This window comes from Nycticebus coucang, chromosome 7 (assembly GCF_027406575.1).
Source record: "Nycticebus coucang isolate mNycCou1 chromosome 7, mNycCou1.pri, whole genome shotgun sequence".
Lineage (NCBI taxonomy): Eukaryota > Metazoa > Chordata > Mammalia > Primates > Lorisidae > Nycticebus > Nycticebus coucang.
In genome coordinates this window covers 62,215,442-62,232,759 of record NC_069786.1, presented here as the reverse complement: position 1 = coordinate 62,232,759, position 17,318 = coordinate 62,215,442, and the positions used below count along the sequence as shown (strand labels likewise).

The following is a 17,318-nucleotide window of genomic DNA, read 5'->3' as shown; positions in this document are numbered from 1 at the left end:
CCCATATTTTGGCTAATAACACTTCAATTGCTTCTGTGTTTATTTTATTTTGTTTGTTTTTTCTTTTACACACTAATGCTTATTTATTTACTTTACATATGAATGTCTAGAAAAGCACTAACATTTCAGTCTGGTTAGATTGTTAATCTAGAGTGGATTCATTGACATGAGCACAGTTGCCTGTGGTTTGATTTTTCTAATATTCATTTGTTATATTATCTGATGTTACTATGATTTGAAAGTTGGAGAAAGTTGCCCTTACCCTTGTGAGAATCAGCGTCTATCAAAGGGGTTAGCCATACGTGGCTTAGCAGTCTTCTTTTGAAAAGTATTGATTTGAAAGAGAGCTTAAACCAAATACATATACTTTTTTAAACCTCATTTTTAATTATTTCCTATTTATGAAAGGTGTATAAACTCCTCTAGATCCCAAACATTTAATCACCCTGTTTATTTAGAAACAACACATCTTTAGATGTAAAATGTCACTTTAGGCCCCTGTTCTACCATGTAGGGTTAACTGTGCAGTTCTACTCCATGTCTTTAGCACAAACTACACCTGCACTTCATCATCTATGGTTGCATTTTTTTTAACTTTATTTAAATGAATATGAGGGCACAATGTTTAGGTTACATTGTTCTTACCTCCAAGGTAAAGTTCCATTTGTAGAAGAGCCCCTCACCCAGGGGGTGTGTTATACACCCTCACAATGTGCACATTAGGTGAGATCCCGCCTTACGCCCTCCCTCCTTCCACCATATGTCCGCCCCTGTCCTGCTTACCTCTACCCCGAACTGAACTATATTAGTGTTTTATTGTTCTTAAGACTATGTAATTACTTATATACTGATATAATATTAGTATGGAGTATCTTGGATATTTATTTTTCCATTCTTGCAATATGTTACTAAGATGAATGTATTTCAACTCCATCCAGGTAAGTGTAAAAGACGTAAAATCTCCATCTTTTTAATAGTTGAATAATATTCCATGGTATACATATACCACAGTTTGTTAATCCATTCATGGGTTGATGGACACTTAGGTTGCTTTCACAACTTGGCAATTATAAATTGAGCCACAATAAACATTCTAGTGCAAATGTCTTTGTGGTAAAATGATTTTTGTTCTTCTTGGTAGATACCTAGTAATGGTATTGCAGGGTAAATGGAAAGTCTACTTTTAGATCTTTGAGGATTCTCCATACTTCTCTCTAAAAGGGCTGTATTAGTTTGCAATCCCACCAGCAGTGTAGAAGTGTTCCCTTCTCCCCACATCCATACCAGCACCTGGTGTTTTGGGACTTTGTGATGTGGGCTAATCTTGCTGGGGTTAGGTGATATCTTAGAGTGGTTTTGATTTGCATTTCTCTGATGATTAAAGACAATGAGCATTTTTTCATGTGTTTCTTGGCCATTCGTCTGTCATCCTCAGAGAGGTTTCTGTTGAAATCTCTTGCCCACTTATAGAGAGAGTTGTTTGCACTTTTCTTATGGTTGAATTTGAGTTCTCTGCAGATTCTGGTTATCAGGCCTTTGTCAGATTCATAACATGCAAAAATCTTCTCTCATCCTGAAAGCTATCTGTTTGCTCTGTTTGTGGTACTCTTAGCTATGCAAAAGCTTTTTAGGTTGATCAAGTCCCAGTTATTTATCTTTGATGTTGCTGCAATTGCTAGGTGGGGTCTTCCTCATGAAGTTTTTTTCCAAGGCCAATATCGTTAAGTGTTTTCCCCCACTCTCTTCTAGATTTTTATTGTTTTGTGTCTTAAATTTAACTCTTTCATCCAATAAGAATCAATTTTTGTCAATGGTGAGAAGTGGGAGTCCAGTTTCATTCTTTGGTTCTAGTTTGGATTTTCAAAAGAGGAGAAAGATCGGGCGGCGCCTGTGGCTCAGTCGGTAGGGCGCCGGCCCCATATACCGAGGGTGGCGGGTTCAAGCCCGGCCCCGGCCAAACTGCAACCAAAAAATAGCCGGGCGTTGTGGCCGGCGCCTGTAGTCCCAGCTGCTCGGGAGGCTGAGGCAGGAGAATCGCTTAGGCCCAGGAGTTGGAGGTTGCTGTGAGCTGTGTGAGGCCACGGCACTCTACCGAGGGCCATAAAGTGAGACTCTGTCTCTACAAAAAAATTAAAAAAAAAAAAAAAAAAAGAGGAGAAAGATCTTAAAGAATCTGATACAGCAATCTGAATTCAGTATCTTCCTAGAAATTTATATTTCTACCTCATTTTAAAATAGCTATTCATGGGGGGCGGCGCCTGTGGCTCAAAGGAGTAGGGCGCTGGCCCCATATGCCGGAGGTGGAGGGTTCAAACCCAGCCGTGGCCAAAAACTGCAAAATAAATAAATAAGCTATTCACATCTAATTTTATAATTTAATGTTTATGTGTACTTATAAGGAATTTACCTAGTCATTTGTGTGGGGCTCTTACATGAGGATAAATTGCTCAATAACTTTTTTTTCTTGCTTATCTCTGAAAACCCATTCTGTTGAAGAGGAGATATTTTATTTTAATCTCTTATTTTGCATATTTTATTCTAATCCTTTATTTTGCGAGCTTGATATAAACTGGAAAGGGTATGTGAGGATCAGATCTAGCAGATAAGAGTTATGAGCACTACAAGGTGGATGTGGCATTAAAATTAAGGCCGTATCTGAATCTCTCCACAACAAATTTATTCACAGAAGACAAACTACTTTCTGACTCTTAGTCTTGTTGAAAATTGTTAAACTTCACAAATCTCATTCACTGATTGTCACATTAAGAATACCATTTGGCACAGATTGCTTTTCTACTGTAAAGAGAAATGGGTGACAAAATGTTATTCTTATGTTTTTATAAAATATATAAAGAATATTTTTATGGCACTGAAAGTGCCAATGAAGGTCATTTCCATAACGTTAAGTCGCTTCTTGCAGTGTCAAATTTCAGCCTGAGTCTATCATTTTATAGCCAAAGGATAAATCACTATAAATGTTTAGAATAAGACATGAAGATTTCCTCAGAAGACAAGATTATGAGCTGTTGGATTAAGATTGTGACTTAATCTACATCTGATGGTTCTCTTCATTTGTTGGAGGAGTAATCAGTGAGCATGCTCTCAATTCAGTACAAATGCTAGAACAGATCATAAAGTTATTCAAAGCCAAATGCAGCCAAAGAGGAGATGGAAAATATTAATATTTTTGTTAATGTCTCCCTTGTTGAACAGTCAATCTTTTAGCTTCTGAGTGTGAAATGCAGACAAATTTAAGATTTATTGGAATGTTGAAATTAGTATTCAGTGAGAATTTTTGTTTTAATTTTAATTTCAGAGCTCATCTTCAACTTGAATTCTCAGAACTATGACAGGGCTATATATCATTCTAGGTCCTAATGACCTGTAATTGTGAGTTAAGTTTTTCCATTTTATAAGAAATTAAAAGGGAAAAGAAGAAAGCAAATGCAAAGGGAACCAGACAAATAAGCTATCCACCCGGGAGCAAATGTGATAGTCTTGTGAACTTCATTTCCAAATATCCGTTCTCTCCCCTGTATATAAAATTCTTTTTAACAATTTTAACACTGTATTTAATTACTATTTGTAATACAATGATAACAATTTGAATGGCTAATGTGTGCTTTTGAATTTTTATTGGATGGCTTTAATGGCCTAAGGTTTGAAAAACACTTTACTAGATTTGATAGCCCAACAAGGACCATAGATGTTCTAGTCATCAGTGAATACTCAATTATAGCATATTTTTTTGTGTTCAATAAATATTAGTTTAATTAATTAATTACTATCACCAAATTTTAAAAGCCAGCTTGCTGGTTTTCAGAAAAACCATTTATGATTTGTTCCTACATTAGTGGGTTAAGTTGATATTTTCAATTATTTCTGCCATCCCCGTCTCATGAGAATTCTAGAAATAGAAAAGTGTGTCCCATCACTATTGTCTAAACACAGTGGCTATTGTTTAACTGGATTTCCCCCTTTCATCTTCACATGGCATATTAACCATTATTTGTCAGGGGAAATGGAATATTCCCACACATCATTTATGTATCTCGTTTTACAGACAAGAAGAAACTGAAATTATTTATTTAGTATGTTTCAGCTTATTTACTTATTTGATATTTTTTTTACCTAGTTCCTAACAATTTCTCTCCAAAGTATGTATGGAATATATAAGTATCAACACCTTTATAGTAAATAGCTATAAAAACCTTAACGTGAGTATTAATAGCATTAGAAAACAACAGGTAATATTTTTCATAAGTAACACATTGTTAAAGAAATATATGAAGTCAAACAGTAAAATACAGAAGAAGCTAATAACATTATTTTCTGGGAAGCTAATAACATTATTTTCTGGATCTGAAGTAAGGGTTTTCTTTTTTCTGGTTCTCTTTGTCCTCTTTTGCCTCCTCCCCTTCTTCTCTAATCTGTAGGGGGTGTTATGCTCAGTACGTGCTGCAGCTGGCCATTTCTGACATTGCAACGTGATAATCTGATCTCATACTCACATTGTGAATTATAGGAAGGAAGTTAACATAGACATAGTGATTTTCTGATTTCCTCTTATTTGATCCCTCTTTTGCACTAAACTTAAAATCTCTTTACCTGAAGGAGCATACAAAATAACTTCATGGTATTAGGTCACATATTACCATAATCAAAGGGGTTTACTTTTCATGTCTATCACATGTGCAGAAACTTAATGAAAGCAGCAGCTCGTCAGAAGGTAGCACTGTGGACATCGGCGCACCCGCGGAAGAACAGCCTGTGGTGGAACCTGAAGAAGCCCTGGAACCTGAAGCCTGTTTCACTGAAGGTAAAGAAGACAGTCTTGATATTAATCTTTCACTTTCAGAGCACAGATATTTTTAGCTGTTGGTTGCTCAAAATAGATCACTTATAATAAAGTAGATCTCTTAATAGAAGTATTTCAATGGCCTCCAATATGTAGACAGACAAGAAGGATTTAAAATCTAGTGTTGTGCTTTGGTTACCTCTGCCCAGAATGTGGAAGTGCTCATGAACATGAAGAAAAATATTCCTGGGTAATCAAAAAATTATGACTAGGTTTTATCATTTATAATTTTTAAATAAAATAGTGACTTCACAATAACTTGGCATCTTAAACATGAGTCGTAATTCTCAGACACAAAATCTGCCTTAGTAGCAACTTTCTGACTATTAAAGTTAAGTAAATTAGAAATGATAAATAATTTTTTTATGAAGACATCATTTTTCAATGTTTATTGGATGAAGCAGAGAATAAATTCTGACCAGATGCCTGATAACAAAACAGCGTCCAGCTGAGCCTTGTTCAATATGCCAATAGGTAAAAGAGATATGCTTTTCCTAGAAGTAGTATTTCGTATGGTCTGGTTTCCTTGGGAATATGAGTTGTGAACATAAAGTCCTCAAAACTACTTTCCTCTGACCGTGGTGGAAGAGTTTCGTATTCCTCTGAACAGTTACGATATATCCATCTCATTCTCTTGATGGCTCCTCATATGTTACCTCATGAAAACTCTTCTCTTTTGAACTTTTGTATGTGTATTTGCTGTCTACCTTCTCCTTTTCCTCAACGACTTCATTCCTATGTCCTTCCTTTCCTCTTTCTCCTTTTTTGCTTTCCTCTTTCTCCCTCCCTTTCCTTCATTTCTCTCCTTTTTCTTCCAACACACCTGCCTTTCCTGTTTTCTTTTTTCTCCTTTTGCCTCGTAGCAGGGTTCCTGTGTTTCTATTTCTTTTTTTATTTTTACTTTTATGAAAATCAAAATTTTTTTTAACATTCTTAGGGGCAACATACATTTTCTGTATTTTTTTTATTTTTTTATTTTTAGAGTTAAAAGAAAAATATTTTATTTATTTATTTTTTATTAAATCGTAGCTGTGTACATTAGTGCAATCAAGGAGTACAATGTGCTGTTTCATATACAATCTAAAATATTTTCATCAAACTGTTCAATATACCGTGGTGCTTACAAATTCTATTTTGATTTCAAAGTTAGTAGAATCAGTGTCTGAGGAAGGCAATGACAAATCAAAGCGGAACCATGCAAATCACACCTTAGTGGACTAAATTAATTTTGAACATTGTGTGAACCATTCTGGGAGCAACACAAATAAATTTAAACTGTAACAAAGCCAGAATTGTTGAACAATATCTACATTATTACTCTATGATCTCTATAAAAGGAAAGTTTTGTGTTTATTATTTTCCATTTTGAAGTCCTGTTCTAAAGTGACTTCAACGGAGTGCAATAGGGTGATATGGTATAAGGCAAAGGGTCTTCACATTTATTTGTAACTTACAAAGTTTTTCTTGGTCCGTAACACTGTGAGGCAGAAAAGTTAGTTGCCTAAGGAACCATTTAAAGAAACCGAATAATTCCACAACTTCGCACAACTAATGAATGACTGTGCTCTTAGTACTACAGGCTTAGAGAGTTATCCTCGCAAGGTAGAGATGGTCATAGTAATAAAAAGATAAAATAGGGACATGCGAAGGATATCATGGGCACAGCAGAAGTTATTTCATATACTCCCATTTGAACATTATACCTGCAGGCTGTGTACAAAGATTCAAATGTTGTCAAATCAGCGTGGAAGAAGGGAGAGGAAAACAGTGGTGGAACCTGAGAAGGACGTGTTTCCGCATAGTTGAACATAACTGGTTTGAGACCTTCATTGTTTTCATGATTCTCCTTAGTAGTGGTGCTCTGGTGAGTGAATGTTATGCAAAGATGTCACAGTACTAACAGTTAGAATCTTCTAATACTAATGATGGATTAATGCTTTCTATTTCATCGTCTCAGCGTCTACTGCGATTTGAATTGGCTCACCTTGTACCTTCCAAACTATAGATTTACTGTATAAGTATTTCTAGATTTAATTTTACTGTGTCACTTGCATTTTTAATAAGTTAATTATTTTTGGTTATTATTAAATATTCCAGAAAATTTAGCTCTTCCTTACTAAAGAGTGTGAATATTCAATTACTCATAGTTTAGTAAGAAGATAAGCCTGGGAATCACAGTATTGTTAATGGAATTGTTAAGGGAAGTCCTCTAAGAGGGAATTTATATCCATTAAGTTCTAGTGAAATTTGTTTCTGAATGGTATTATTATTATTATCTCTTTATGGACAGTCAATATGTCTGTAGGGACCACTTCTCTATCTCTCTCCCATTGTGTTCACTAGTCTCACGCTACTCAGGAAACAATGAATGTTGGTAACAATAAATACTGGGCAGTATGCCTAAGTTATTCATTTAAGGATTGATATCCCTTTATAGGAAGGTATTCCTTTCATCAGAATCAATTTATATGTATGTGAGAATAATTTTAAAAATATAAATATAATAGATATCATTTTAAGAAACACTGATAGAAATGGAATATTTAAACTATAACATAGAGATAGATAGATCAATTAATAGATACAGATGATAGAGTTTGCCAAATTGAAGCAATTACTTAGGAATTTCTTTAGCTTCAGTTTATAATTTTAACATAGACCTATATTTACCTGAAGTATATTTCTCTGAAGTAAATAAATTTTTCTACATGCCACCTTAGATAAGAAATATTCTTTCACCACTGAAAGGAATATACACTTAGAAGTAAAATATCAAGAGACGTTCATATTAGAAGAATACATCTTAGGATCACAATGAAACAATTTGATTTTGTCATCATTGTCATACTGTTTCTCTGCTGTGAAATATAAACTATTAGCAAAGCAAAGAAACAAAAAAGAAGCCGATGGTCCCAAGTATTTAGTAAAATTGAATTCTGTAATGATCAATCACAATTTCTGCTTCATAAAACGATAAGCATTCATGTTTTATTTCTTCAACTTCCCTTCTCTGGCAAAAAAAGCTAGTGTAAGGGGGCCAAAGGAAATGAAAGAAAGGAATATGTAACTTCAACTGGGGTGGCATATCAGGACATGACATCAAGAACTATTTCTTGAACAGGTAAAATTAATTCTTTGGAATTATACTTTCCTTATTTCTTCTGACTAAAACAGCAGAGGAGAATATAACATTTCCCCTGATTCAATAATCAATAATAAGGCCTTTGAGAGTAAATAAAATAGCAATAACTGCTCTTCCTCTGTTCTATTCCAATAAAGTGCCATATCCATATGTAATCAGAAAAAAATAACTTATAGAAAATAATAGTTTTGGAAAACTATAATGTATAACTCTTTCTTTATAGGCATTTGAAGACATATATATTGATCAGCGAAAGACAATTAAGACTATGTTGGAATATGCTGACAAGGTTTTCACCTACATTTTTATTCTGGAAATGCTTCTAAAGTGGGTAGCGTATGGCTATCAAACGTATTTCACCAATGCCTGGTGTTGGCTGGACTTTTTAATTGTTGATGTAGGTATCTTCCTTATTTTTGTCTATCATTCAAGGTAGTTTGCCTTATTAATATTCTAATTCTGAAATAGCAAATCTCTGGGTTATGTTGATGGGATAGGCTATGCAGCCACTAAACTCGCTCACTGAATGATAGTATAGTTTTTCGAAAATGGGGTGCAGATTTAAATAGCACTAAGGAATGGAATCTATGGTAGTTATCCAAAAAGCTGAAAGGAAAAAGGAAGTAGGGAAATAAGAGATTTAAAGGGCTTATTATTTTGATCCCTTCTATTGTGAATCTGAAAAACTCAAGTTTGTGTCCCAGCTTCATCACTTACTGGTTTTGTGCCATTGAGTAACTTAAGTGGCCTCTGACTCTGTAAAATGGTGATATTATTTGTGCAATGTTCAAGGCTCTCAGTAGACAGTGAGGATGGTGGGGACTACTGCCATTTTTAAAAACATTCTCTCTGATCTGCTGTAAGTGTTTGAAGGGTAGATTTAGAGTAGATTATGTATGCTATAACTCCGTTATTGGAACTAAAGTGTGCAAAGTGCAGAGAAAGACAAGTCTCCTTGTGCAGTGATGAGAGTTTTTCTAGAACATAGACTAGGCATGAGGCAAGCCCATAGATACCAAACAGCCCTTTATAGAATTCATATATCCAATGATGAATACTTCATTTACCCTAAAACAAGTGATTTCAATGTGCTAAAGATGAACATCACGTTTCATATTATCAGTTGGCATAACTTCAGCTTTAGAAACTGTGTTCAAAATACCATGACTTCACTGGAAGCAATTTTTACCCTCAAAATATTACTCTCGCAAGATTATAAAGGTTTCTTATGGAAAATTCTTCCTAGAACTAAGAATCATCGATATATTAAATCTTTTTGATTTAATAAATGATTGAACACATTAAATACTAAGAATATTGATTATAATTAGTTTAAGATAAAAATATCTTCCCTTTTTTTTGGTGCAATAGCAGTGTCTATATTTTATGACTAACCATAGGGAATTTCTAAAATCAGCAAAAATCTAATAAACAAAGGAAGGATAACCATTGACATTTTGTTCCACCTGAATTTCTTCTTTTTTATCATTAATTTTTTACATTTTAGCCAATTATCCAATTAATAAACCACATGAGATCTAGTGATTGTCAGTCAACTAGCTTTCAATTAATGTCTTTTTATTTAATTAATTAATTAATTTATTTATTTATTTATTTTTGTGACAGAGTCTAACTTTATCCTCCTTGGTAGAGTGCTGTGGTGTCATAACTCACAGCAACCTTCAACTCTTGGGCTCAAGTGTTCCCCTTGTCTCAGCCTCTCAAGTAGCTGGGACTACAGGCTCCCGCCACAACACCTGGCTATTTTTTCCAGATGGGGTCTCGCTTTCCCTTAGGCTGGTCTCAAACTCTTGAGCTCAGGCAATCCACCCGCTTTGGCCTCTCAGAGTGCTAGGATTATAGGTGTTAGCTACCATGCTCAGCCCTCAACTAATGTCTGAAAAACTACTACATTTGCATCAAACTGAGAATATTTTCTTAAATATTTTAACATTTACTGAACATGTCTGAACATTCACCTTCCAAATAATTATAAGCAAAAATTATTTTGTTGAATGACAACAGTTCCATTGATTTATGGTTGTTATTTCTGTGTGTGCAGGTTTCATTGGTCAGTTTAACAGCAAATGCCTTGGGTTACTCAGAACTTGGTGCCATCAAATCTCTCAGGACACTGAGAGCTCTGAGACCTCTAAGAGCCTTATCTCGATTTGAAGGGATGAGGGTAAGGAAAATGAAAGAATCCAAAGTATTGCATAGAGCTAAAATGAAATTAAGTTAAAATTAAGAAAAGGGAAATCCATGCATGCAAAAGGAATGGCAAATCCTTGCAAAACTGCTACTTTACCCTTTTATCTGTTGCATATTTACTTCTAGGTGATATGCAAGAGAACTAGGCCTCTCTTAAAATGATATAATATCATTTATCTGCTGTGCTCATTAAAATGACTTTATTTCCTAATCCACCTTGGGAGTTTCCTTACAAACTTGTGTACAAAAAAATAGATGCATTATTAAAGTGCTGTATGTAATGATATAATAATAATAAACTAAAGTGAACTCTATATCATGTGCTTCTTTGCGATGATTTACCTGTACTTAATGAATTTTATTGAAAGTATGCATTACACATGTGCCTGAGTGTAAAGGAAAAAATGAAAAGAGTTATAAAAGTTTTTGTCTGTATAATGCCAAAATTCATATTATTTGAATATATTTAAGGGTAGATGTTAAATACTGACCAAATTTTAAACTTTTAAAAAGTTATATTTAATATAGGCTCAATGTATAACTGTCTTAACCTTAATTTATATAAATAGTAACACTAACATAAGGATTGCATATCAATCCATACTTCATTTATAACAACAATCAGGAAATACACGAGTTTTGACTATCTCTGGTGATTTATAAATTAACCTTAACTTAAATCTCATTTGTCAGAGTACCACACAATTTTCTATTATTCATTTTAAGAAAACATTGACTAGCCCCAATGTTCCTTAACAAATTAGAAATTTTGACATTTGGTTTGTTACTTTTCATGCCTTTATTAGAAGCAAGAAGTATTAATATATATAAGATGTATCATATAAAAATTAATTCTATTTTTTTAATAATAAAAATTTTTTGGCAAAACAAACCTACTGAATTTTTATTCCAATAGAAAAAAATTGCTCTTTTGGTACTTAAGGTTTGGTTATGTTTATAGAAACTAAGTTGTATTGTACACTACCTTTTACATTTTGTAAGTTATTTATAGTTACATTCTCTTCTAAATAAAAATTGATTACCAATGTCTATTTTTAACACTTAGCTTTGATTTCCCTAACATATATGAAAACTTTTTACTCATTGGAAACAATTCAAAAAATAAAATATAAATAGTCCTTTTAAATTTGTCATAGGAATCCTCATATTTTCACTAAAATATTATCAGAAATTCTCTCCAAGATTTGTAAAAATTAAAGTTTATTTTCCAAGTAACTTGTCCCTTTTGTTTTTTTCCAACTGGCAGTTCAGCTCTGAAGAAAAATATCATTTTTATACATTTCACTTGAAAGTATATTGCCTGAATCAAATTAATATATTTTAAAGGCTTCTGAAATCTGAACAATGCCAAGTACTTGCAGCTATTATAAACATTTTCAGTTCAACATTTTGGAAGTTTATTAAATCCATGAGTCAAATGGGCAGATATCTCCACATGTAACACTTTATTATTGACTTTTAATTTATAAAGAAATAACCTTATCTATAATTATTATTATTATTATTATTTTGTAGAGACAGAGTCTCACTGTACCGCCCTCGGGTAGAGTGCCGTGGCGTCACACGGCTCACAGCAACCTCTAACTCTTGGGCTTACGCGATTCTCCTGCCTCAGCCTCCCGAGCAGCTGGGACTACAGGCGCCCACCACAACGCCCGGCTATTTCTTTTTGTTGTTGCAGTTTGGCTGGGGCTGGGTTTGAACCCGCCACCCTCGGCATATGGGGCCGGCGCCCTACTCACTGAGCCACAGGCGTCGCCCAGTATAATTATTAATAATGTTTTTATATTAAAAGAAGTCAGTTGTTGAAATTTGGAGTTTTAATGACATACACTCCTTATAAATGCTATTTGGTTAAGAAACCAATCATTTAAATTGTGAGTTTTATGACTATGGCTCTCTTTTCCTCCTAATGACAGCATACACCCAGCACCAAAATGACCAAGCTCTTCAACATGTTTGGCATTGTAGAGTCAAAATGACATTTCCATTGATTCTATTTGTTACAGTGCTAGCTTTGGATTTTTTTACTTTGTAAAAATACAATCACAAACGATGTTGAGGTTGGAGATAATAATGAGGACGATGATTGGGAAGTGACATTTGAATACATTCAGAAACTCTCATTTAATTCTTTTCCCTAGCAGCATAAAATCACAATAGCTGTGTCAAAGCATAACTCAGGCACTCATTTTATTTCTGTTGTTCTATCACTTTTTCAAAGCATGTGCTTTTATGCAACATTACTGAATAAAGCATGTTGTACGGTGCTTGATAAGAAGTTAGAAAATAATAAATAAATTATCATCACGTTGCAGTTTGTGTTTTGCATGTTTTATGCACATTTCTGGCTGACAGCTTTTAACTATTTATTGTATTTCAAATTTCCAGTCCAAATTTTTCAACTTGTAAAATCAAACTGAGTGAATTAATGTCATGAATATCTAGGGTAAAATAAAATTTTTATTTAAATTTGTATTTTTAATTTCCTAATCTAGGAAATCTTAAATGCCTTCTTTTTCAAAAGAACTCAAGTCTTAATGGGTAGGGAAACAGACAGTGAGCATCGTATACAAAAATAACACCAAATGTTCTGTCATATCAGATTTCTAACTAATAATAAACTATATATTTCTATTTCATATAGGATAATCTTGCTCCAACTTGGATGGGGTGGAGCGCTGGTTCCTCCCCTCAGCCCTTTATTATGGGTACTGTATTACCCCTTTTGCTACCTTTAATCCTTGCACTGTGACTATGTGTAGTGGGGTGAGGGAGGGTTTGGGAAGGGTACTATTGCACTATGGTAGGGACAATATAGTATATACACCCTAATCCCCTATTTTCCATTGTCTGAAATTTCTTTTGGAAAAAAAAAATACCTTTGTGAATTTACCCTCTGTGGATCTTAACCCCAATGGTTGATGTCTTTATTAAGTTTCATTGAATATTAGTTATGTGTATATTGAATTATCCACTTTGGGGGTGATTATTGAGTTGGTGAGGGTGGGGGACCCTGGTGTAGAATGATTGTGTGAAATAAAAGTTTAACTTGTCAACCAATGATACTGTTTCAGGCATACAAAACCTGTTCTTCAATAAAATTGGTCTGGGTCCTGCAAATTGCCAGCAAATGCTAGCAGTTGGTTGTTAGCCTATGTGAGCAGGTGCTAGGGTGCAATATTCCAGGTTTCATGAGACTGGTATTGATTGAGTGACCATTCTTATTGTTTATTAAGAATGTTTATTAAAAGTTTATAGGGGTTATTTTCAAAATGTATCAAGGCAAAATTTATATTAAGAAAAAATTGAAAAACATATATAATTTGGGTTTTAAATGGAAAAAAATAATATTAAAGAACCCATTTATTTGAATCATGCAGAATAGAACACTCACCTAAAAATAAAACAAAAACATGAACATCATGAGTCTGAAGACAGAATGTAATGTGTAAACTCACTTCTTTGAATAAGTCATTCCCAAATAAATTCCAAGGATCTTAGAGGATATTGCAGACACACATAAGAATACATCCACAATTTGTTTATTCTTAGGGTTGAAGCATGTGGTGCGAGGATGAGAGTCTTTATTTATTTATTTATTTATTCTCCCTTTGTCACTCAGGCTAGAGTGCAGTGGCACAATCATAGCTCAGCTTTAAACACCTGGACTCAAGCAATCCTTCTGCCTCAGGCTCTCAAGTAGGTAGGTGGTTCATTGCATGAGCCACCATGCCCAGCCATGAGTTTTTATTTTCCAGGGAGAGAAAACGTTAGGAATTTTTTTCTGGATAAGTGACATAACATAGTTTCCAAAAACAATTGCCTTAACCAACACTCCCAAAACAAAATAGTTGTTAGATATTTTGAAAAGATTCTATTACTCTTCTTTGTACATTGTCTACTTTTGATTTTTATGCCTCGAGTTTTTTTGTATTTTAATTAGAGAAGCATTAGAATCCATAGGTACCCTTGGGTTGAAGTTCAAAGACAATTTATTCAGACAAGAGCATGTATCAAAAGTTCTAACATTTCTTTGGATATTTCATTATTAATCCCTCGTTTAATGTTGATTTAATTACATTGGAGATAATGAACCAGAATAGAGTTTCTATGAGAACTCCTTGTGCTAGAATAGAGAAATTTTATTTCATGACATTTTGAAAAATGTTTGTGAGAAGAAACAACTGTAGTACAGTATGAATTCATTAAGACAGTTACTTTCTCAGACATTCTTTTCATACAGTTTAAAACCTCATTCTGTTCTTTCTAATTTACGCACAGCACTGTTGTCTAGTTCCCTCCCAACACAGGAACCAATTACTGCAGTTCCCTCCTGGGAATCAATTACTGCAATTCCTTACAGACTGATAAAGTTAATACATCTCCCTCTCTGCAGAACCAAGGAATGGCTTGGTGCTCTTGGGAAGACAATCTTTTCTATGATCCTTCATCGTCTAATTTAAACATGAATGTACCTTTGTATGTCATAAATTCCCCCAAACTGCCAAATGTTTTCTAAGACAAAGTTATTTTATCTTAGTAAAAATGAAACTTTTCAAAAATAAAACTATTCAAGCACGTCCTGAATTGCACTGCCCAGAGTGTGTCCTTACATCAGTAACTCCCCAGAGCTAATTTTGACTCAAAACCACTTCCCAGTTTCAGAATAAATCTCTCAAACTTACAACCTAATCACAGAATTTTTCTTCTTCTCCTTTCCTTAGTTATTTTCATCCCATGTACAGAAATAATGCTTAAAATGTATGTTTTGATCAGTAAACACTAAGCTCATCTTTACTTCATTTGCTCAATCTTTGAGTCAACCATTTTTCATTCCTCTATTCAAAGCTTTCTGCTATATTCCTGTGTTCAAGACACCAAAGGCCTTGGAGAATTCACAAACATATTTCTGCATCTTAATTTTTTTGTTGTTGTTGCAGTTTTTGGCCGGGGCTGAGTTTGAACCCACCACCTCTGGCATATGGGCCTGGCACCCTACTCCTTTGAGCCACAGGCACCGCCCTGCGTCTTAAATTTTTTAAAAATCTTATAATTTTTCAGGCTTATAGGAATAGAGTTTGCTTTAATTCAGGGCAATGTGGGTACTGGATAACTTAGAACAACTCTAAGGAGGAGGGATAAAACAGACTAGACACTAGGCCTAGTCTACTTTCTGAACTTAACCTGTTTTGACCTCATTTTTTTTCCCTGGCCAAATGAAAACATGACACCAAATTATCTCTAAAGTTCTGTCCAGCACTAGAATTCTGCTTCCTGAAGTCAAAGGAGAAAACACTGATCTTTATTTGGAGGTTAAACTTGGGTGACTTTTCTGAAAGGAGTCCTGTTTGAGCCAAAGCCTTTGAGAAAGGAGACTATCTCAGAAGAGGAGATATTGGTTAAGGAATTTCTTTTTTTTTTTTTTTTTTGGTGGTTAAGGAATTTCAAACTCAGTGGCAGCTTATTTATTTGACAATTATACTACCACGTGGTAACTATATTAGTTAGAATGGCATGAAGCGTAAGCAGCTAGGGGAGTTAAAACTAGAAAACTAGATTGAGCAGTGCTGTGAATATTAAAGTAAAAAAATCTGTTTAGTAACCAATGGGGTGCTAATAGAGAAAGTTAAATTGAGACTTGGGAAAGATTTAATTCATCTTACATGTATTAAAGGGAGGAGAAAATTAAGGAGACTCTGACAAGAGTGCGGGTATAAAGTAACAGAGGGCAGAAGTAGGACGGTGACTGTGATAATGGAAAAGAAATGACAAAGGTGAGGAACATTTTGAAGAAAAAAGTGTGAGACCTACAAATCAATGTGAAAAGAAATTCAAGAAATAGATGCAGGTAATCAGTCTTCTACTCATCTCTAAATTGGGTGTTGAAGGTAAAAAATACATTGTAATATGTACCCTGTGTGTACACAATAGAAACAGCATTGTAATCTGGTTGGTAGGCAAAACATTTCTAAAAAGAGGGTAGCAAACAATAAATTGATTTCAGCATTCACATCTCTAATCTGAAAGAAATCTAATTATATCCACACATTGAACATAAAGTATAAAATAAGGGTTTATCACGTCAACCACATTAACACAGACAGTCAAGTGAGCCACGCGTCAACTTGATAAACCGCCTGGGCCACATCATTCAGTTCTGTCTGATACCCAACACGAATTAATTTCTTCGTCTCTATTTCTCCACCTTTGTCATTATTGATATTATTCTTTCCTTTGGGTCACTCACCACACATTTTTACAAAAGGTCAAGAGTTTTTTTATAGACTTTAAATGGGAGTCAGAAATCTAATCAATCGGCTCACGTATTTTTTTTAGACAGCCAATCTAAATACTTTGTTCTAAGAATACACTATCAAAAGAGAGATTGAAGGTATTTTGATGCCTATTGTTTACTATGGATCAGATTGATAAGAATAATAGAGATACATGAGTAGAATTGAATGAACGTTCAAATTTGAGGCATCTGCTGTATTTCTGAGCCTTTGAGGGCTTCTCTTCAGCTTTCCTCTGGGCTACTCATGGGCAGTCCAGTGAAATCTGTGGAGAGGAAACAAGTCACCCCTAGAGTGTTGCCGTGAATAGAAATTTAGCTTTTTGATTGTGATCCCAAAATAAAAAGAGGAGAAACATGCTTCCATAGAAAAAAATGTAGATAACTAAGCACAGAATTTCATGTGATCACATTACATTTGGGAACTATGTACGCCATCCCTCTTTTTCTTATTTTCCTAAGAAACTGATTTCTATTGTGTTTCATTTAAAGTAAGTTTATTGAATTAAACTCAGTAAATGAAACAACTGACATGACTGGAGCTTGAAATAAATGATGTGATGATCTAATGAAATACATAATGCAAATTGTCTTGCTTCTTATGCAAAATTATTATTAGTCATAGCAATGCATGAATAAATAAGGAGAAATATATTAGGTATTTAATAGTATTTTTATATTTATACATCTGAGTTTTTTATTGTAAAGGTATATTAGTCAAGGAAGCTCAGGTCCCAATGTTTTAATTTTGTTCTTTAATATTTTGCCTTTTTAAAAATGAGTTATCTTCT

The 17,318-nt window shown here is 34.1% G+C and overlaps 1 protein-coding gene across 1 annotated transcript in view; it reads left to right on the top strand.

The window, feature by feature from the left end:
* Positions 1-17,318, top strand: part of LOC128590490 (sodium channel protein type 1 subunit alpha) — a 136,196-nt gene that overhangs the window by 104,484 nt on the left and 14,394 nt on the right. The window contains exons 18-21 of the mRNA XM_053597810.1: positions 4,699-4,819; positions 6,568-6,722; positions 8,224-8,397; positions 10,063-10,185. Of these exons, the coding sequence (XP_053453785.1) occupies positions 4,699-4,819; positions 6,568-6,722; positions 8,224-8,397; positions 10,063-10,185 (573 nt within the window). The remainder of the gene's footprint in view (positions 1-4,698; positions 4,820-6,567; positions 6,723-8,223; positions 8,398-10,062; positions 10,186-17,318) is intronic.